At 44.0% G+C, this 22,297-nt stretch overlaps 1 protein-coding gene across 2 annotated transcripts in view; it reads left to right on the top strand.

The window, feature by feature from the left end:
• Positions 1–22,297, top strand: part of LOC126481412 (inositol 1,4,5-triphosphate receptor associated 2-like) — a 700,219-nt gene that overhangs the window by 357,200 nt on the left and 320,722 nt on the right. For both annotated transcript variants that reach the window (XM_050105150.1, XM_050105149.1), the window contains exon 4: positions 21,513–21,601. In XM_050105150.1, coding sequence (XP_049961107.1) covers positions 21,513–21,601 — 89 coding nt within the window. The remainder of the gene's footprint in view (positions 1–21,512; positions 21,602–22,297) is intronic.

Below are 22,297 nucleotides of genomic sequence, written 5' to 3'. Positions count from 1 at the left end.
CCTATAATTTACAAAGTCAGTTAAGGTGTTTCTCATGTCTAGAGAACCGGCAAAAGTGTCTTCCACATGCTAGATCCACACCCCACAATCGATCTTCCATCAACTATATAAAGGCGCGAAATGTGCAGAAGCAGTCAACCGAACAATTTACAAATCATTCATCCTAAGAAATCGGTCACATATATATTGCATCTCTGTACTTACAACTAAATGTTACATTGCGGTCTCAGCTGAATGACATTTGACAATGAGCAAAGTATCGTAAATGCACCCTGTTGATGGCTATGGCTCTGCAAAGAGAAATATCAGTACCATTCTTATGACTTGATGTACTCTTCCCTTTGCTACCACAGTACTAGACATCAAATCCATACCTTTCTTATGAATGGACATAGTCATTTCCTTTGCAAGTGTCAGAACACAAACACATACTTTATAAGCCTGATGCTCAAGGTGAATCTATCACACACCCCCTACTAATAAGTATAATACTACAACAATAACTGATTACTTACAATACAAAATAATAGTGAGAGAAAATTAGCGACAGGTGGGTCTTTATTATGAGTGATACCACTGTGTCTTAGAAAGAGAGCCATATTTGTCTCATATGCCAAAAAGCCAATCGCAACAACTTCTTTATGTTACTGTCATAAGCTGTCTTCATTCTACAGGTGCACACAAGTATCCATTTTAAAAGCTATACTTGCTTTATAAATCCATGTATGGTGTTACCTACGAATCATGTGGGTTTTCCAGAACAAATACTGAGATGGTGATCATCTTACAAACTGCCAAATGTTAAAAAACCCGATCCCAACAACTATTGTATGTCACTGTCACAAGTCGTCTTGGTTCTATAGATGCATACAAGTATCAATATTAAAAGCTGTACGTGCTTTACAAATCGAGGTATGACATTACCTCTGAATGAGGTGCTTGTTTGCCCAGACAAATACCATGACAGTGATTGCAGCAGTGAATAGTATCAGACCAACACATCGTAGATGGTGCAAGCTCGTAATAAAATTACTCAATTTAGAAAGTGATTTGTCTAAGGAATGTAGTATGGAACCGGTATTTTCGAGTCCCCCACGCCACCACAGCTAGATATTTATACAGTATTTGTAGCACATTCTGTCTCGATCCACTGTCAGAGGTTCAGTGATATATCCACTGAGCTATAGGTGAGGGTTGTTTGAGAAGGACCACAAACAGTAGTAGATGGTGTGCTAATTGAGGTCTAAAGAAAATGTACACTAGCTTCTCAGATCTCTAGTGAGCATGCCTGGGAGTTCTGCGATGTCAGTATAACACTGGCTATTTACCTGAAAATAGAGGCAACTTTCACCTGCGTCCAGCAGCGCCTCGTGCTTGTGATGGCACGCGCCCTTTGAGAACCTGCACTCCCACCCAGTGGTGTCAGCAACAGTGTGTAGGTGAACACATGTTTTGAGGGGAATTTCTCAGGTATCAAGTATGACAGGGATGTCGCCACCTCATGCATGCAGGCATCTGTGTGTGATTTGACAGCTGACAGCCACTTCGTGTGGCTGCAGGTAGCCTCCTATGTGGTCTACAGAGGATGGCAGATGGTGTCTGCACACATTGTTTGCATGTCTGTTGCGTTATTTTGTGAGCAGGTCTGTAGGCAGCGCTATGCATTATTTGGGCAGTTTACGAGTTGATTTTATGTCTGCACATCTGTGTACCGCATTATTTAGGAGGTGTCTGCATGTCTGTACTGATATTATTTTGGTAAATTAGGAGTTGTTTTCGTGTCTGTAGAGCGCTATTTTGGAGTAGTTTACAGGTCTGTGGGATGTGGGGCATGACCGCAAGCATGTGTTTTTTGTCAGTGTGATAAATATAGTCCACCTCTAAATAACTTGTTTAAAAAAATCAAGTAAACTCCTTCATTACTCCATCTAGCAGCCCAGTGCAGGCTGAGTCATTTTCATGCCATTTTCCCACTCCAGACCACCATCTTGGATTACATCACATGAGGGATGACAGCACCCTCTGTGGCAGTATTGTGTACTAGGTCAGTTGGAATCTAGATCTCGTGGTGGAGACATTGTCTGAAAAAGAATACTTATATCCAGCATAGGCAGAGTCGTTTTGCCACCATTTCCCCCCACCACCTTGGATCACATCACGAAATGGACGACAGCACTCTCTGGTCGTGGTACTGTTTACTAGGCCCAGACCTCGTGGTGAACACACTGTTTGCCGCCATCATGGATAATGGTACTTGCGTTATCAGCTGACACCATGGCTGGTGGTGATACTATGTACCAGAACAGTTGTAGAGCGGACCTCCTGGTGAACACATTGGATGGTGGTGCTGTCTCTAATTGTTTAAATAAAGACTGGTGCATTATTTCGACAGTTGACAATTAGCAAGTATGTTTTCAGAGTCTTTTAGATGGATTATTATTTTGAAAATTTACGAGTTGTTTGGCTCTCTGGACGTAAATGTATTGCATTATTTACGAGTGGTTTGCATGTCTGTAGGCTGTGCAATACGTTATTTTGACAGTTTACAAAGAGCAGGTGCATGTGTAGAGCATTGTACATGAGTTATTTAGTAGTAGCTTGCAGGTCTGTATGTTAGGTGGAACATCAGAGCATGTGATCTGTATCACTGTGATAAATATACTCGATCCCGAAATAAAATGTTCCAAAATAAATAAAGTACACTCCTTCCTCTCTCCACCAGCCGAGTGCAGGCTGAGTCGTTTTACCACCAATCCCTAGGAAGTGTTGGCAGTCGGCTGACTTAGGTTAGTGGAGGTAGTCCAAGTGTCCTTTCTTTCGCGCCATTTTCTTATGTTAGTAGAGATAACTGTGGTGTGATGCATTACCCTGTTGGAATTTGAGCTTCCCGCCATTTTTCTGGGGAGGTGGCAGTCGGGTGACTTAGGTTAGTGGAGGTAACCCAATTGACCTTCTTCCCGCCAAAATCCGCCATCTTGGATGAGGTCACGGGCTTTTGCCAAGTATAAACGTCGCCATCTTGGATGACGTCAGTGGCACCATCGTGGATACATCTGGCAACAATGGAGAGTGGGATGATGTGCCTGTTGTCCTACTACTACCGCCACATAAGAGCTGCCTGCTAACGTTGGAAGTCATTTGTTTATTTCCGTCACATTCACTGATGCTGTTGTAGTAGATTAACTCCTTTGTCGATACTTAATCCTTTTTTTAATGTTGTCACTAGCTCATGGTCTTGTTGTTAGCGTTTCTGGCTCTTGATCACGGGGCCTGGGTTTTATTCCCGGCTGGGTCAAGAATTTTGTCCCCTATGCACTGTGTGTGTTTGGTGCTCCCATCATCATTTCATCATCATCGACACTAAAGTCGCCGAAGTGGTGTCAAACCTAAGAGGTCTTCAGGCCAGAAATGCCATTTTATTTCGTCGTTTTTTGGGCGTGCATCTGGGATAATTTTAGCTCATGTTCTGATATTTTGGCTGACACCCTATCGGCCATTCTCAGGGTGAGTCGTATGCCAGTTTTTAAATCGCTTTACACGCTATGGAGCAAAGTCGCATGCATAAGAGATAACACAGTTGCTAACAAGAGGGTCAGTCATAGCTTAAATTTGCTGGATCTAAGAGTAAAACATAGCAAGCACAGAATCAGTGAATCCACAGCACTTGAAGTGTGTTATTGATAATTATGGATGCCATGAAGACTGAATATTTCCTTCGAGAGCTGAGACATGAAATGGGCTTCATGATCGGTCGAGCTGGAAACTGTCGTCTCGGTTGAGCAGGTTCTCCGCTAATTATAATTCCACAGCTTTCTTGACCACTGAATCCTAATAGGATAAGGCTGTGGCCGCTATCTTAATTTAACCAGTGTAATGGCCAGTGGAAACGCAATGTTCAGCCACTGGTGATTTATTTGGCTATAGAACGCGGGTGTGTCGCAGGTGTTCAGTGCAACGTTATCTTACATAGCGCATTATCTGTCCTCTGTATCTTTTACCACATTCAGGTGGAATTACACATTTACCTGCCTTTCGTAAAATCAGATTATTCTTCTCTGCTCCTCGCCCTTCATTATTCTTGTAGTTTTTGAAGAGACATTTACCACTTGCGGTAGAAAAGACCATAGACTTTTTCTTGCTCTTCTTTTAGTTAGTACGGCTTACGATTTTGCAGAGTTCTTTTCACGTCTGTGGTTTCAGAGGAAATATTCTAAGTCTTTATGGCATCTATAATTATCGATAACACACTTCGTAAGCACTGTGGATGCTCTGATTCAGCTCTTGCTTTGTTTTACTGTTAGACGCATCACGTTTCACTGACACACTTGTTACCAACAGTGTTATCTGTGATGTATGCGTGTTTATTCCACAGGGGGTAAAGTGATTTAAAAACTTGCAAACGACTCACCTTGAGAATGGCCAATAGGCTGTCACCCGAAATATCTGAACACGAGCTAAAACTATCCAGGACGCACGCTCGAAAAATGCTGGAATATTCAACAAGCCATGAAAACTTCAAGAAACAGGTGACATTTTATTGATTTGTTTCCGTGACACTTTGCTTAGATTCCGTGAAGACTTAAGAGTGTCTCCATGAAAGAGGGCAAATGTCTGAATTCGAAAAATGATTTACATTTAACAATACCTGGTGAAAGAAAAGCCCTATATTGCGCATATATAAAACCGCAAAGAATGAAAAGGTTTTCCTTAAAAAATGAAGAAGAAAAATATAATTTTTTTGCGTTGTTGGAAATTCATAAAAAAACAAAACAGAACATAATTGTTAAAGTAAATTGCCGTGTGTTCTGAATTCTGAATATTGTTTTCTGTCTCTCTATGAAACACACGGTACAAAAGCAAAACAAACAGGAGAAAGAGATATCTTTTGAAACGAATGTCTTCATTTTACAAGGATTCCAAGACAGAATGAGTATCAGAACGGGCGTAGGTGAAATGACCTGAAGAAAGCAGGAAGAGACAACGTGAACGGGTGAAAGAATATTGGAGGAAGAGAAGGGAGCAAAAGAGGAAGTTGTCAAAAAAATGGCTCTGAGCACTATGGGACTCAACTGCTGTGGTCATCAGTCCCCTATAACTCAGAACTACTTAAACCTAACTAACCTAAGGACATCACACACATCCATGCCCGAGGCAGGATTCGAACCTGCGACCGTAGCAGTCGCACGGTTCCGGACTGCGCGTCTAGAACCGCGAGACCACCGCGGTCGGCAGGAAGTTGTCACTCGGCCTTTAGTTGGTCAGAATGTGAGTGTGTGAAATCTTATGGGACTTACCTGCTAAGGTCATCAGTCCTTAAGCTTACACACTACTCAACCTAAATTATCCTAAGAACAAACATATACACCCATGCCCGAGGGAGGACTCGAACCTCCGCCGGGACCAGCCGCACAGTCCATGACTGCAGCGCCCTAGACCGCTCGGTGGCCAGAATGGAAGGAAAAACACTACAGTGCTTTGTGGAACAGAAAGGTGATCATAATTGTTCTCTTGGTAACAACAAAATCGTACATAAAACCTTAGCTTCCCTGTCAATAACATTTACATGTACCTCACACCAGAATGCGACTTTAACGAAAATTCAATATTGGTAGACATGTTAGATACCTAAACATTGCAGCAAATGTTTCGTCACACGAAATGTTCCTAGTTCGTACTAAAATAAATATCCTTCATTTGAATCATTTCTCATCTGTTATAATAGCGAAGTGTCTTAATACCTCTACATGTACAGGGATATTCTGCAAATCACATTTAAGTGGTTGGCAGAGGATTCATCGAACCACCTTCACAATTCTCTATTATTCCAATCTCGTAGAGCGCGGTAAGAACAAACACCTTGTTTCTCCGTATTTATGTCGGCGTCAACAAAATATTTTCTTATTCGGAGGAGAAAGTTGGTGATTGGAATATCGTGAGAAGATTACTCCGCAACGAAAAACGCCTTCGTTTTAATGATGTCCGTCGCAAATCCTGTATCATTTCAGTGACACTCTCTTCCCTGTTTCGCGATAATACAAAACGTGCTGCCCTTCCTTGAACTTTTTCGATGTACTCCGTTAATCCTATATGATAAGGATCGCACAGCGCGCAGCAGTATTCTAAAAGAGGACAGACAAGCGTAGTGTAGGCAGTGTAGCCTTACTCGCAACATTTTTTGTGTCCCTTCCAATTTTAGTTGTTCGTAATTTTAATTCCTAGGCATTTAGTTGAATTTACGGCCTTTAGATTTGACTGATTTATCGTGCAAGCGAAGTTTAACAGACTCCTTTTACCACTCATGTGGACGACCTCACTATGTTCGTAATTTAAGATAAATTGCCAATTTGTGCATCGTAGATATCTTTTCTAAATCGTTTTGCTATTTGTTTTGATCTTCTGATGACTTTATTAGTCGATAAACGACAGCGTCGTCTGCAAGTAACCGAAGACGGCTACTCTGATTGTTTCTCAAATCGTTTATATAGATAAGGAACACCAAGGTGCCTATAACACTACCTTTGGGAAAGCCAGAAATCACTTCTGTTTTACTCGATGACTTTCCGTCAGTTACTACGACATCAAGATGCAACGACCTTTATCAAGACCACCCCTTGTGACGATCTCGATAAATATTGAGGGATTCTCTAGTCATAAGAGTGTTTTATTAGCAGACATGTGCTATAAGCATAAATGCGACGTATTGTTGGTGCAGGAAACACACCGGGGAGCCACCAGGCACAGACCTAAAATGGCAGGAATGGATTTGGCCATTGAAAGACCTCACGACAAGTATGGGAGTGCGATTTTCATCAGACCCGGGCTCAACGTAACATCAGCCGCAATGACAGAAGTAAATAACATTGAAGTACTTACCATTCGCGCCCAGAAGTTCTCTGTGACGTCTGTTTACAAACCACCAGATGTGAACTTTGTTTTCCATGAACCAAACAATTTTACATATGACTATATTAATTTTGTCATGGGCGATTTCAGCTGCCATGGTGAAGCATGGGGATATAATGAGACTGATGAGAATGGTGTACAGCTTGAATCCTGGGCTGACGCTAATGACCTACAATTCATTCATGACCCAAAACAGCCAGCATCGTTCAACAGCCGAAGATGGAGAAGGGAATATAATCCTGACAACATCTGTGTGAGCAGGAAGTCGGCAGCACAGTGCATGAAGCTTGTTGAAGAACCTATCCCAAGTACACAACGCAGACCCGTCATTTGTGTTGTGAATGCCATGGTTAAACCAGAGGAGGTGCCTTTCCGAAGTCGGTTTAATTTCAAAAAGGCAGACTGGCAGAAATTTAAAGAGCAATTGGACGAAGAGATTGACAAAATCCCTCCTCGACCAGATGAGTATGGCAGATTTATCAATCTTGTGAAAGGGATCTCAAGGAAAAACATCCCAAGGGGTTGCCGTACCCACGGTCTGACCAGCAGCAGCAAGGTCTTACTTGACAGGTACCAAAAGCTATTCACTCATGACCCCTTCAGCGAAGATACGATGGAGGCTGGGGAGGAACTAATGCAGACTATTGCTGAGGATAAGAGATCGCGGTGGTGCAAACTAGTCGAGAACCTTACGTGAAACAAAACAGCAGACGTGCATGGAAATTACTGAAAAATTTAAGTGGGGACCCAACTGACCACCAGAAGAAGAACAACGGGGTAACAGCAAATCAGATTGCTAGACAACTTCTGAAGAATGGAAAAACTAAAGGGAAAAGAGAAAGGGAAAGAGTTATACCCCAAGAACAAAAAGATTACGGACTCCTCAATGCTTCATTCACAGCAACCGAACTGGAAGACGCCATTCAGAGTATCAAACTGAATAAGGCCGCTGGAACTGATGACCCTAGAACGGAGCAGATAAAACAGTTTGGGTCCACAGGACGAAACTGGTTACTACAAATGATGAACACCTGTATTAAAAAGCTGAATATTCCAAAACTATGGCGGCAGGCGAGAGTGGTGGCTTTACTACAACCTGGCAAGGAGATAAAGGACCCCAAAAGTTACAGACCAGTGTCACTTCTATGCCATCTCTATAAGATACTGGAGCGGATTATTCTCAACCGGGTGGCAGAAACTATAGATGGAAAGCTCATAAAGGAACAAGCCGGTTTCAGACCAGGAAGATCTTGTTGTGAGCAAATACTTAATCTGACGCAACATATAGAGATGAGTTTGAAAAAAAATTAATAACTGGAGCAGCTTTCATAGATGTTACTGCTGCATACGACACGGTAAACCACAGAAAGCTATTGCGCAAATTATACCACCTCACAGGGGACTGTAGGTTGACGATGGTTATTGGCAGTCTTCTGCAGAATCGAAGATTTTATGTCTCCCTAAATGGTAAGAACAGTAGATGCCGACTGCAGAAGAATGGCTTACCACAAGGAAGTGTACTTTCTCCTATCCTTTATAATATGTACACTAATGACCAACCTATACCTCAAGATGCAAGACTGTTCGTATATGCTGATGACACAGCTGTGGTGGTCCAGGGGTCCAATTTTGATGCAACATCTGGAAATCTCTCTAGAGCGCTTGAAGAACTGGCTCAATACTACGACGCCAATCACCTCAAGCCAAACCCTGACAAAACCCAAGTATGTGCTTTCCATCTGCGCAATAGAGATGTTGGAGTTGAGCTCGACGTTACATGGCAAGGTAAGAAGCTAAAGCACTGTCCAACACCTAAATATCTTGGGGTTGTACTTGACAGAACGATTTCCTTCAAGCAGCATTGCGAAAACACCAAGGCTAAAGCCTGCTCCAGGAATAACATCATCCGCAGGCTGACAAACTATGAATGGGGTGCTCAACCATCAGTACTGATAACATCATCACTTGCTCTGTGTGTTTCTGCAGCAGACTATGCAGCGCCAGTATGGGAAGCATCTGCACATGCTAAACAGGTTGATGCAAGTGTAAATGAGGCAATGCGAATTGTTACAGGCTGTCTCAGACCCACACCAATGGGTAATTTGTACCTACTTGCTGGAATTGCCCCATCCAAGATCAGAAGGCAGGTGGCAGCAGACGTTGAGAGAACAAAGAAAGAAACAGAATCTTGACACCCACCGAATGGGCACGTCACTCAGGCTCGGAGGCTGAGTCTAGAAATAGCTTTATTGCAAGAACCAAGATCCTTGACGGTTCACAGGAAGATAATAGAGTCCATAAATGGGAGAATGAACAAACCGCACTGCAGATAATACCAAAAGAGCAAATGGCACCTGGAAACAAACTTCCTTATACAGTGTGGAGAACACTAAATAGGCTGAGGGCTGGTGTACCCAGATGCAAAACTAATCTGTGCAAGTGGGGACTGCTGACTAACGATGACGACGTTCTTTGCGGATGCGGAGAGGTACAAGACGAGGCACATCTGCTCATTTGCCGACTACTGCCGGAGCTCTGCAGTTTTAGTGACCTGCTACAAGCCAACGACAAAGCTGTAGCTGTGGCTAACTATTGGAAAAATAAAATTTGATCTGGACACGGAAAGTACAGTACTACGACCTGTGACCTTTCTGACAGGAAATCACGAATCCAGTCACATAACTGAGACGATATTCCATAAGCACGCAGTTTCACTATGAGCTGCTTGTGTGGTACAGTGTCAAAAGCCTTCCGGAAATGAAGAAATTCGAAATCCATTTGAAATCGCTTCTCAATAGCACTCAACACTTCGTGCGAGTAAAGAGCTAGTTGTGTTTCACAAGAACTATATTTTCTAAATCTTTGTTGTCTATGTATCAATAGACCGTTTTCTTTGGGTAATTCATAATTTTCGAACACAATATATGTTTCAGAATACTGCTGCATATCGACGTTAATGATATGGGCCTGTAATGAAGTGGATTACTCCTAGCCATAAATCAAAATATAAGATTTACCACAAAAAATGCGATACAATTACAGAATTTACCTATTCGACATCGGATGAAAGATATTTTGCTGTATGCAGACCTCATATATACTCGCAAAACTAAAATTTTGTATCTAATGTAACTGTAGGAACGAGACACTGGCAATTTTTCGTTTCTGTAGTACCAGAGAATCAAACTGGCGCAAAATATCACGACTCTGGCTGAAAAATGCGTACATTGCTTCTCAGCCACGGGCTTATGTCATGACTGTCTTTCCAAAGAACTGTGACACGGTTAAACCGTTTTTCCTCATTGCTGCACAGGAGCTGCTGAGTTGAAATGAAAAACAAAAACCTGAAGCGTGCAATAGTTTCTGCTCCTTTTACTTCTTCCTTGCCTAAAAATGAAACAGTTTTGTCATGCCAATTCGTCTAATGTAGGGTGTCTAGGAAAGCTGCTCTCTCGGATCGCTAGACAATTCAAGCAAATCGTATTAACGAAGTTTATTGCAGTAAGGCAAATGACAATACTGAACATTGAGAAATGTAGAATGAGATGTGGTAAGCAAAGGGCGACATGACACATAAGCAGTCTCTTCAGTATACACAATTCGTAACACAAGAGAAGAAATACAGTTTGTAAGTCACTGCTGTAGCTTTTGTATGACGGCTCTTCTTCCACTGCGACAGCGGCTAGGCGGCGCGGCGGTTATTTTCCCTTCGTGTTGAGGCCGCTCCTGTCTGGGTGTCGTTCTAGCCAGCGTGCCATTGGCTGACGTCGTCTCACTGCACAGCCCCCTCTGCTCGTCCGTTCTTCATCGTCGTGCCGGCGCTTGCCGTTACGCCGGAACAATTCGTTTTTCATTAAGCTTTCTCATGTACGGAGAAGATATCGGCATTACTGTATTAAAGTACTTGCGGATTACGAAGGAGTTTTCCAAATCCCCCTCAAAAAAGACAAACGTGAAGATAGCGCCATCACCATTGATGTGGTAAGTAGTCGTTTGTAGTGAAATTGTGCACAAGCAGTTGACGGGAATGTACCTGACGTAAATTTCTTATTCAAGAAATATTAATTTCTGACCGCTGTCTCCTTGTCTTAAAGAGCTCAGACTGTGGGTGAATGAGGGGCAAAGTTAAACTGCCCCGAAAATATATTATGCGCGTTATGATAGGCAGCCCACCTGCACTGGATACAGATGACGTAAGTTGTGTTGCCTACGTGCCCGAAACATTTTCTGGGGTAGTTTTATTTTTCCCACAATATATTTTCACCAAAAGTTTGGGCTGGCCTGTACACTCGGTAGCGTCAGACCCCTGTTAGCAGTGTGTGTGGTTTCCTTAGCAGATGCACCCCTCTCCTCTAGAACGGCCGTCACAGAATGGTAGTGACTAAAAGTCGCCTCAATCCTTGCCCTGATGGCAACAATGTAGGGGCATTTAAAGTACCGTCCTGTATCACAGCGAAACAAGAAGCGGTGCACGTTACATCTGTGATGTTTACTTTTGGCTCACTAGTCGGGTGAATTATCAAAGCACAACTGTGAAAGCTATCACATTTGATTGAGAACGTATATGTCACACTGATATGTACAAACCCACGTACTGGCATAATCTTCAACAGCAGTAACCCCCACCGCCGATTTTGTAAACAATAGAATCGGTCGGTTTAAGAGAAGGTAGTTTTTCACGCGTCAGAATGTTTATGACGTCGTATCTCGTAAAATATCAGTCGTAGAATGATAGAATTTTGAATTTGCATTCAGGGAGGTATGTGGATACCGTCTACAACACGCGTTGCGAATAGAATTATTAGTAAGGAAGTAATAAAGTAAAACGCCGTGCCTGATGTTGGAGGTTTATTGCATGAACAACGAAAATGTTGTAAGCGACAAACTTATTTTCTTTCATTTGTGGGTGGTGTCACGGAAAAATAGCTTCGAAAATGTTTAAAATTCTGTGTAAAGTTTGTTGCAAGTCGCAAAGTGGTGCCGTTCTGTAATACTGGATTAATACATAATCGGCAATTCCCGCGTTCTGAGTTATGTTGCTTCAATACATACAAAAACATTTTATTCCCAGTATTCGACTTATTATGTTGAAACCTTTGACGTTACATTATACCTTTTAATGACTCAACTACGTCACCATTTTAAATTTTAAAATTTGGTTAGTAATTATATGACGTGCTGAAAAATTCAATTGTGTTGCCACTGGAAACCATTACGTAAGCGACCTATAATTGTGACAGGGTGACTACGTGGCCGGGTTTGGCTCCTCCCAAATAATTTCTATTCTTCACACTTTCACAGAGAATTAAAAAAATGATCTGCATGTTTACGAAATTACCGTCAAACTCGTTGTCAGTTAAAAGTCCAGAAATCAGAGATTGATAATTAAGTTCTTAACAAATACCGGCCTGGCAGAAAACATGTCTGTTCTCCTTAACTGTCGATCGAGCTTTTACTTTTACGAACCAGACGTTGCTAATTAATTCTTAACTGATACCGACCGTGGAAAACAACATGTCTGTTCTCCGAGAATGCCGATCCAGTTCTGGTCTCTCTCGCCCGCCAACCAAATTAAGCACGAACCGAAGATCTGCGAAGTGTTTCGTCTACCTGTTATTATTTTGTTGGTGATTAACACTTTTGAAGTAATGCAATGATAGCCTCCTATCGAGGGATGCTTTTATACGAAATGCAAGTAAATTCGCAGTTTAGTTTCTCTAACAATAATAACAAAAGTTTATCATTTTGGCGCGCTACTTCCGAACACAGCAGGCAATCGTAATGAAGGACCACAATTTAGGCGGTATTTCTCATGATACACGTACCGATTAGTCATCTTTCCACTGCTGCCTTCTCAACTGCTCTAAGAAGAACTTCTTGTACACTACTGACTATTAAAACTGCTACACCAAGAATAAATGCAGATGATAAACGGGTATTCATTGGACAAATATATTATACTAGAACTGACCTGTGATTACATTTTCACACAATTTGGGTGCATAGATCATGAGAAATCAGTACCCAGAACAACCACCTGTGGCCGTAATAACGGCCTTGATACGCCTGGGCATTGAGTCAAATAGAGCTTGGATGGCGTGTACAGGTACAGCTGCCCAAGCAGCTTCAACACGATACCACAGTTCATCAAGAGTAGTGACTGGCGTATTGTGACGAGCCAGTTGCTCGACTATCATTGACCAGACGTTTTCAATTGGTGAGAGATCTGGAGAATGTGCTCGCCAGTGCAGCAGTCGAACATTTTCTGTATCCGGAAAGACCAGTACAGGACCTGCTACGTGCGATCGTGCATTATCCCGCTGAAATGTAGGGTTTCGTAGGAATCGAATGAAGGGTAGTGCGACGAGTCGTAACACATCTGAAATGTAACGTCCACTGTTCAAACTGCCGTCAATGCGAACAAGAGGTGACCGAGACGTATAACCGATGGCACCCCATACCATCACGCGAGGTGATACGACAGTATGGCGCTGACGAATACACGCTTCCAATGTGTCGCCAAACACGGATGTAACCATCATGATACTGTAAACAGAACCTGGATTCATCCGAAAAACTGACGTTTTGCCATTCGTGCACCCAGGTTCGTCGTTGAGTACACCATCGCAGGCGCTCCTGTCTGTGATGCAGCGTCAAGGGTAATCGCAGCCATTGTCTCCGAGCTGATAGTCCATGCTGCTGCAAACGTCGTCGAACTGTTCGTGCAGATGGTTGTTGTCTTACAAACGTCCCCATTTGTTGACTCAGGGATCGAGACGTGGCTGCACGATCCGTTACAGTCATGCGGATAAGATGCCTGTCATCTCGACTGCTAGTGATTCGAGGCCGTTGGGATCCAGCACGGTGTTCTGTATTACCCTCCAGAACCCTGCCATTCCATATTCTGCTAACACTCATTGGATCTCGACCAACGCGAGCAGCAATGTCGCGATACGATAAACCGCAATCGCGATAGGCTACAATCCGACCTTTATCAAAGTCGGAAACGTGATGGTACGCATTCCTCCTCCTTAGACGAGGCATAACAACAACGTTTCACCAGGCAACGCCGGTCAACTGCTGTTTGTGTATGAGAAATCGGTTGGAAACTTTCCTCATGTCTGCAGGTTGTAGGTGTCGCCACCGGCGCCGATCTTTTGTGAATGCTCTGAAAAGCTAATCATTTGCATATCACAGCATCTTCTTCCTATCGGTTAAATTTCGCATCTGTAGCACGTCGTCTTCGTGGTGTAGCAATTTTAATGGCCAGTAGCGCAGATTAATATGAAGGCTGTAAAGCCAGAAACATGACAATACGATATCGCCCGTAAGTTCGCAATCAGATGCGGTAACGTCCACCGTTGTGCGTTGATAATACACCCTGCCGATGAGCCTTAATTAGATATTACACACCCAACGACAACCATTTTGTGTACGACTCTGATACATGAAGTAATAAACCCCTTAACTGTAGCCACCAAGGTAATCATTGCAAGGTTTTACGTCTTAAGCTCACTTTTATTTGATGTTGCTGAATACGGTAATTTTCACAGAGCTGTTGAGTCGCGCGCTAGATGACATGGCCCCTTCAGCTCTGGACGACTCCAGCCCTCTCTTCCGAAGAGGCGTCCTCCAGGTGTGCGCGCCTCAGTTCCTCTTCTCTAACAATTTTAAAGCAAATATTCGCTAAAAAGATTCTCACGCATCTCATAGCCTCATTAGTCAGCTTCATGATGAACTTCATACCATTTCCTTAATTAGTATATTTATTGTGCTATTTCTAAGTTTAGTAAGGTACTGCGCGAAATTCAAATATCTTGCAATGAAAAAAGCGATCGCTATGAGTTTGAATTTGGTGCGTATTAGATCACATACTGCGGCATATTTAATTTTTATTTAAACTTGAGACTAGATCTACATTCATCGGCAGTCTCGAGATGATGGATTTAATGTAGGGCACGCACTTTCGATCGTGCAAATTATACAGTGGAAGTTAGGTGTTCATATCATCCCCCGTATCTCATCAACGGCTCTAAATATCAAAACGGATTTTAGGCAAATGATAGCATGCAAAGCGGAGACTTTTGCCAGATAGCTAACATGCGAAACGTTCACATCTCCACTGATATAAGAGCGACTGCAGACCTTTTCAATGAAATAATGTAATTCTTTGAAATACCACTGATAGCTGGTGGAATGAGCACTGGTTTTTGACAATATCGATGAAGAAATCACACTTATTTTTATGCCGTGCATAAGCTTCCACGAGCTACTGCCGTTACATGTGCTCAACTGTTTGATTAATAGTAGACTGTTTCTGGAATCTGTCGCAATTGCAACTCTATTAGCATGTTAGTGAGGCAAAATTATGTAAACATCGATGTGATTTCGGCAATACTTTCGCTTGCAGTGTCGCTAGCTGTAGCCGCGAGATACACATTTGTGTGATGGTTTCAGCTGCGAAACTACGTCTTTTGCCACCGTGCTGTCCCATTCAGGCCCCCCCCCTCCCCCCGCCCGACACCGTTGTCGCATCCCCTGCCGCGCTGTCTCAGCAGCTAGAGGACGTCTGATGTTGCACGCACTCTTCCAGGTGTCTCCACACTGGTCACTCAGTTCCCACAAATTACTGGCCGGACGTTTGCTGGAGCAGAGCTGCCGCCTGATAACGTACCAGACACATTACATCGGGCTAAGATCATACGAATTTGTTGACCAAGACATTGTTGTTGTTGTTGTCTTCAGACCGAAGACTGGTTCGATGCAGCTCTCCGTGCTACTTTAGCGATCGTCTTCATCTCCGAATAACTACTGCAACCTACGTCCTTCTGAATGTGCTTAGTGTATTTTTCTCTTGGTCTTCCTCTACGATTCCCCCCCCCCCCCATGCTCCTCCACACTTCCCTCCAGTACTAAACTGGTGATCCCTTGATAACTCACAATGTGTTTTGTCAACCAGTTCCTCCTTTTGGTCAAGTTATACAACAAATTTGTCTCCTCAACTCTATCCAGTACTTCCTCATTCGTTACGTGATGGACGCATCTAATCTTAAACATTCTTCTGTAGCACCACATTTCAAAAGCTTCTGCTCTCTTTTTGTCGAAACTCTTTTTTGTATACGTTTCACTTTCAAACATGGCAACACTGCATAGAAATACCTTCAGAAAAAAACTACCTAACACTTAAACCAATGTTCGATGTTAACGAATTTTTCTTCTTCAGAGAAGCTTTTCTTGCCACTGCTAGTCTACAATTTATGTCCTCCGGCTATCATCAGTTATTTTGCTGTCCAAATAGCAAAACTCACCTACTTCTTTAAGTGTTCGTTTACTAGTTTATTTACCTTAATTCGACTACTTTCCATTATTCTTGTTTTGCTTTTGTTAAGGTTCATCTTATTTTTTGCTTTCAAGACACTGTCCAAGACATTAACGTGAGTTACTTATCGTTTTCCTCAGACTACTGTAGCACGATTCTGGCCTTATTATTTTAACTATCGTGGTCCTCAAACCACCGTATTACAGGTCTGGCCATGTCACACGGACAGTCACTCTCTTGGAAGATGACATAGCCGTTAGGGAAGACGTCAGCCACAAAGGGATGCAGGTGATCCGCAGTAGTGTTCTTGTACACGTCAGCCATCTTGGTGCTTTCTGTTACTACCACATGACCACTATGCCCCACAACATTATAACGCTCGCAGTGGCTTCCGTCTGTGGCGCAGTGTATGTCTCCAGCAGCCGTTCACCTGCATGAGGGCATGGCTCAAATGGCACTGAACACTATGGGACTTAAAATCTGAGGCCATCAGTCCCCTAGAGCTTAAAACTACTTAAATCTAACTAACCTAAGGACATCACACACATCCATGCCCGAGGCAGGATTCGAACCTGCGACCGTAGCGGTCGCGCGGTTCCAGGCTGCCTAGAACCGCTCGGCCACCCCGGTCGGCGGATGAGGGCATGGCCAGACACAATCATCGACCTGCTGTAACAAGGAACGTTACTCGTCCGACAAAGCGACACATTTCCACTGATCCACGGATAAATCTCTATGATGCTGTGCCAATATCGCTGGATGAACCTAGGAGCCCGGATGAGTCATCTGCTGCTGAGTCCCATGTTCAACAATGTTCACGAATGGTGTGCTTAGAAAAAACTGAGCCTCCACCACCGTTGTACTCTGGCGTCAGATTTGGCACAGATCGCCTGCTATACACAGTGGTAAAGCCACCAACCTCCACGTTTAGTGGCGAGGCGTGAACGCCCAACGCCTTGGCGCCTAGCTGTAATTTCACTGTGCTCCAACGACTTTCCTTAGATGCCAACGTCGCTAATGCCAGCGGATATCTCCAGTTTCTTTTCTCAGCGTAGCTACTTCCATTTTCTTGCTCCAACCCTCTCCCCCCCCCCCCCCCCCTCCCCTACATCATTCAGGGGCATCCGGCCTCGCTGTGGGAAGTGGTCATAAAGTTTCGTCTCATCAGCTTATTTATAGATTGTTTGGTTTAACCATCTATCATAGTTCTTCTGCATCCTCCTGCCCAGAGACAAACAATTAGAATTCCTCTTTTACTTTGACAATAGTGCCTCTTTAGCTAGCTTACTGAAATATGTAAATTTTTCAACTTGTTTTACTCGCCATTTGGGCATTTTTAATCACTGATGTCAATATGTCTCTGACAGTTACTGCCACCAATTTCAGTTTGGGTTTATTCAAGTAGGTCAGTTGTAATTGCCGCCATTATACCGACACTGGACAATACAAATAAAGAAACACTTTTTTGAAGCCTTGTAATTGTCTTACAATCCAAACCAGAAGCCTGAAATTTGGTTCTAAGGTGCGTACAACGTTGCTCTGTAATGATGCGGCGTCACCCTCTGGCTCGGCGACGCTTCAAACAGCAAGGCGTCAACACGTGCGACAAGAAGGCCACTGCTCACAAGTTCGCGTGAGGTGCAAGGTGCGTTCTTGACGTCACACTGGCACCAAAGTTAACCACAATTCTGCTCAACACCACTGTGGAAGTACCACACCATGGGAACGTCGTCATAGCCCTCTTACCTAAACGTCACATCTTTTTTTGACGGCAGTGCGATGGAGTCACAATCGCGACGCCCGAGCTGAAATTACGTGGTTTCTCAAGGATGGCCACGGAAAGCATTTGGACACATTAAGCTAAGAATCGACACGAAAACGCCTCATGGGGTGGCATAAAGAACGTTAATGAAACCACCTCTTTCCTTGGGTCATTGATTCTCAATCATTTCGCGGTCGTAAACGACAGTTGATACTGCGATGAGGAATAGGGTCACATTCTGAACGTTCGACACTGCTGACCCCCAACCGCCTCAGGCTATTCACCCCTGCTCTAAGGACATCCTGCTGGTGCAGCCCCATTCAACATGATCTTCCCCCTTTGGAGCCTAGCGCGACCATAAGTTTTCCTTTGGTATATAGCATGAAACCAATAGCGACAGTTAAAAAGCCATTCGACGAAATTTGAACGTAATCCGAAGCAGCAAAAGGTGCTTATACTTTTTCAGCTCGACTTTTTGACTATTTCCTTTGATGTGGTGGCGGGGAATTACAATTACGAACAACTTAAATTGGAGCACACAGAAAATGTGGGGAAGGCTAACTGAAGACTGCGTTTTATTGGCAGGGCACTTAGAAAATGTAACAGACCTACAAAGGAGACTGCCTACACTAAACCTGTCCGTCTTCTTTTAGAATAGTGCTGCGCGGTGTGGTATCCGTACCAGATAGGACTGACGGAGTACATCGAAAAAGTTCAAAGAAGGGCGGCACGTTTGACATTATCGCGAAATGTGGGAGAGAGCACTGAAATTATACAGTATTTGGGCTAGACTTCATTAAAGGAAAGCCGTTTTTCGTTGCGAGGAATCTTCTCACGAAATTCAAATCACCAGCTTTCTCCTTCGAATGTGAAAATATTTTGTTGATACCGACCTGCATAGGGAGAAACGATCACCATGATAAAATAAAGGAAATCAGAGCTCGTACGGAGAGATATAGGTGTTCGTTCTTTACGCGCGCTATACGAGATTGGAATTGTAGTTCGATGAACCGTCTGCCAGGGACTGAAATGTGATTTGCAGAGTATCCATGTAGAAGTAGATGCAGATGCATCATTGAAACGTGGGTGAATAAGGATCACTCTAAGACTACTCATTTCGGCGACGCTCTTGGTGAAGTTTGCCTACCTTTGTATATAGCACTTTAAAAGTGTACCTGTAGAGAGACACCTAGGCACCTGCAGGCGGACTACGTTGTCGCTCTAGCTCCTGCTAGAAGGCATATGACATTGGAACAGTGTCCAGGGACTACCTGCCACGACTCTCGGTCCTGAAGGTGGGCAGGTGTCACCAAGGATGTTACCAAACTGGGGTACTTCAGAAGGAATCTTTGCCGTTTTATTCTTACATCTTTCAGTTTCGAACCCTGTCCTCTGTGAAGCCGCCAAAAGAGGGCGCGAAAAAGGTGGAATTAAAAAGCCAAAGTGCCCTTTGCTGCTTCGGATCACGTTATCACGTTCATTCGCCAAATGGTTTGGAAAGGCCCCTACTGGTCCCATCCGGTACGACAAAGCGAAGTTATGTGGTCATGCACCATCCAATGGGGTGAGATCAAGTTCAACGGGGTTGCAGGACCACACTGTCCTGAGAGATGAGGGGCGTGTCAGCAGTGTCAAATGTTGTCAAGGATACAAAAGTGTGAAGGCTTTCGTGGCCACTTGCTGCCTGTTGGCTTCTGTCTCGGGTTCTTCGGCTGACGTTCGTCTGCTGATTTTTCTGACGTTTTGCCAGTGCGAGTGGCTGGCATTGTCAAAATTTCAGCCTCCATTGCTCTCGGCCACAGACTATATGCACCCGGCTTCTCCGCGGACGTTTCCGGTGCGTTTCTCCTCGTGCTATCTGTAACAGTCGTTTGCTGCAGTACGGGAAGCTAGGATCCACTTACATTGAGGCTTTCTTGTTGGAGCTATCCTCTTTCTAAAACACAAATGCACACGTGAATTAATATGGTTTTTTACTTACATGAAGCTGCTACTTAACTTGAAGAGAGTCCACGTTCGTGGTACACACTCCTCGATATTGAGGACAATATCGGCAATCTTGCTATTACAAACTTTATTCACTCTGCTAGTCGCGCTATAGGCACTATTCTGGTCGCTCTGCACTGTCGAAACCAGTGACCCTCTCTGGGTATGAAAGTCGCCAAATTGGAAAAGTGAGTCAGTTCAGCCCTCCACTCAGCGGAGGCGACCTAAATACTTGCTCTGAGAGGGCGTTGGCGGCGTGTTTCTTGCGAGTGTGTCTCTGGCCTCTCTCGTGATAGGCGCACTTTATCCATTGCCTACTACTGATCTTCGCGCTACATCTTTGCCGACTGGTGTGCTAGCGATTGCTTACACCAGCACACTCTAGAAATTCAGAAACACGAGGGTAGCTTCAACAAGAAAGAGGAAAGCTTCAAGGTAAATGGATCCTGGGGTCCCGTGCTGCAGAGAACGACCGTTGCAAGTAGCAAGAGGAGAAACGCACCACAAATAACCGCAGAGAAGCCCTTGGATGTTAACTTGCCAGGTACATATAGTCTGTGGCCGCGAGCTCGGCTCCAGTCCATCACCAGCAATGGAGGCTGAAACTTTGACGATGCCAGCCACTCGCGCTGGCGAAACGTCAGAAAAATCATCGGACGAACGTGTGCCGAAGAGATAGAGGCCAACAGGTAGTTGTCAAAGACTTCACACTGTTGCTGATCGCACTGTGAACTGTAGTTTTCGACTGTGAAATGTGTGGGAACCAACGTCCAAAGGGAGGGGATGACTTCGTTGACGCCATTTACCACCCCATGGAGGATTTTGTGCTAATTCTGAGAGGCAGTGTGTCTGAAATGTTTTCCCCGTCCACCCGTAAGAAAACCGCGTGATTTCAACGCTGGACGTTGCCGTTGTGACTGCATCGCAGTGAAATGTCGGTGAGAGAAGGCGTGACGATCTTCCGATCGTGTGACACATCCACGGTGGCGACGGGTAGAACCGAGGTGAAATTTGACGCCGGCTTTAGACGTCACAAGAACTTATAAGTACTGTTTTTAGGGCATGTGTCGACACCTTGCTGTCTGAAGTGTCACCGAATGCTAGGGTAACATCGTAGCTTAGTGCTCAGCACTACGCTTTTGCACCGTTACGGAAGAAAGTTGTAGGCACGTTTGACCCGAATTGCAAGCTTCTGTGTCGCAATGGGAGACAGTTATGGGATTTCGAAGAAGTGACGCTTTAATTGTGTTGTGCAATGTTGTATATTTCCGTCATGAGGTCACTCATAAAACGACACCTGCTCTCGTGTGTTGTAATTCTGAACGTACTACGAAATACTGCTGCAATTAATCTCTAAGTAATTTGATCTGGAGACATGTAATCTATCAGCCACAAATGCCGCCAGTTGTTTCGTGATTATTATTGGCTTCACGGAGGTTGCAGGTTGGCTGTGGCAGCCTAATGCGTAACAGGACACGTGTCGCTGCCAGCCGACTCAAGCCCTAACTCTGACCTCGGCGTGCGCCTCCTCTTCTGTCGCAGGCTGCGGTGGCGGCGGCGAGGGCGGCGGAGGCGGCGGGGGCTGCCGGGGGCCGAGCGACGGCCAGAGCACGGGGCGTGCCGCTGCGGAGGTGAGTCGCCTCTTCCTCTCTCTGTTTCTGCTTGTCCTTGCCCCTTGGCATCTTCGTGCTACATCTTCAGCTTCACTTTTCGAATATTACACGTCTTCATCGCAGCACAATCATTTCTTCACACACTTATTGCATATTCGCAAGTTGAGGTAAGTGTCTGAAATTTTACTAGTCGTTATATAATTTGGCATGCAAAAGAATTTACGAAATATCAAGTGATGGAAAAATAGATGCAACGATCGATGGGTTAATTGGTCACGGCGTGTGGAGTGTTTACTGCTAATGAGACATTTTACGCCGGAAGTCAAGGTACGCCATCTTCGCTACCGCTGCAGGACAGTGAGGCATGAAAGCAGTAGGAGAAAGTAATTTATTGTCCGGTCATTTCGCGCTTGTAGTGTAGGGCACTTTAACTGAAGTATCTGTTGTGCTTGCTCCTGGAGTGAGTGTGATTTGAGAAATGTGGCCAACACTGCAACGAATAAAACTCTTTCTTTGTGGCCAGCGAGCAAGCACTTCAGTACACCAACTATATGAACTAGAATGAAAAACAATAATTTTAGTGATGGAAGTGTCGGAAATCAATCACAATTATGTCTTGATGGCCAAAAAAGGGTTAAAAAAATTCTTTATTTTCAGACCGTAGGATTTGCTTCGTCATGCTGCTAGGTTTAAAAACAAAATTTAATAAAGATG

The sequence above is a fragment of the Schistocerca serialis genome, chromosome 5, assembly GCF_023864345.2.
Source record: "Schistocerca serialis cubense isolate TAMUIC-IGC-003099 chromosome 5, iqSchSeri2.2, whole genome shotgun sequence".
In the NCBI taxonomy this organism is placed as follows: domain Eukaryota; kingdom Metazoa; phylum Arthropoda; class Insecta; order Orthoptera; family Acrididae; genus Schistocerca; species Schistocerca serialis.
Note: the sequence above shows the minus strand (reverse complement) of the source record. Positions and strands in the feature narration are given on the sequence as shown.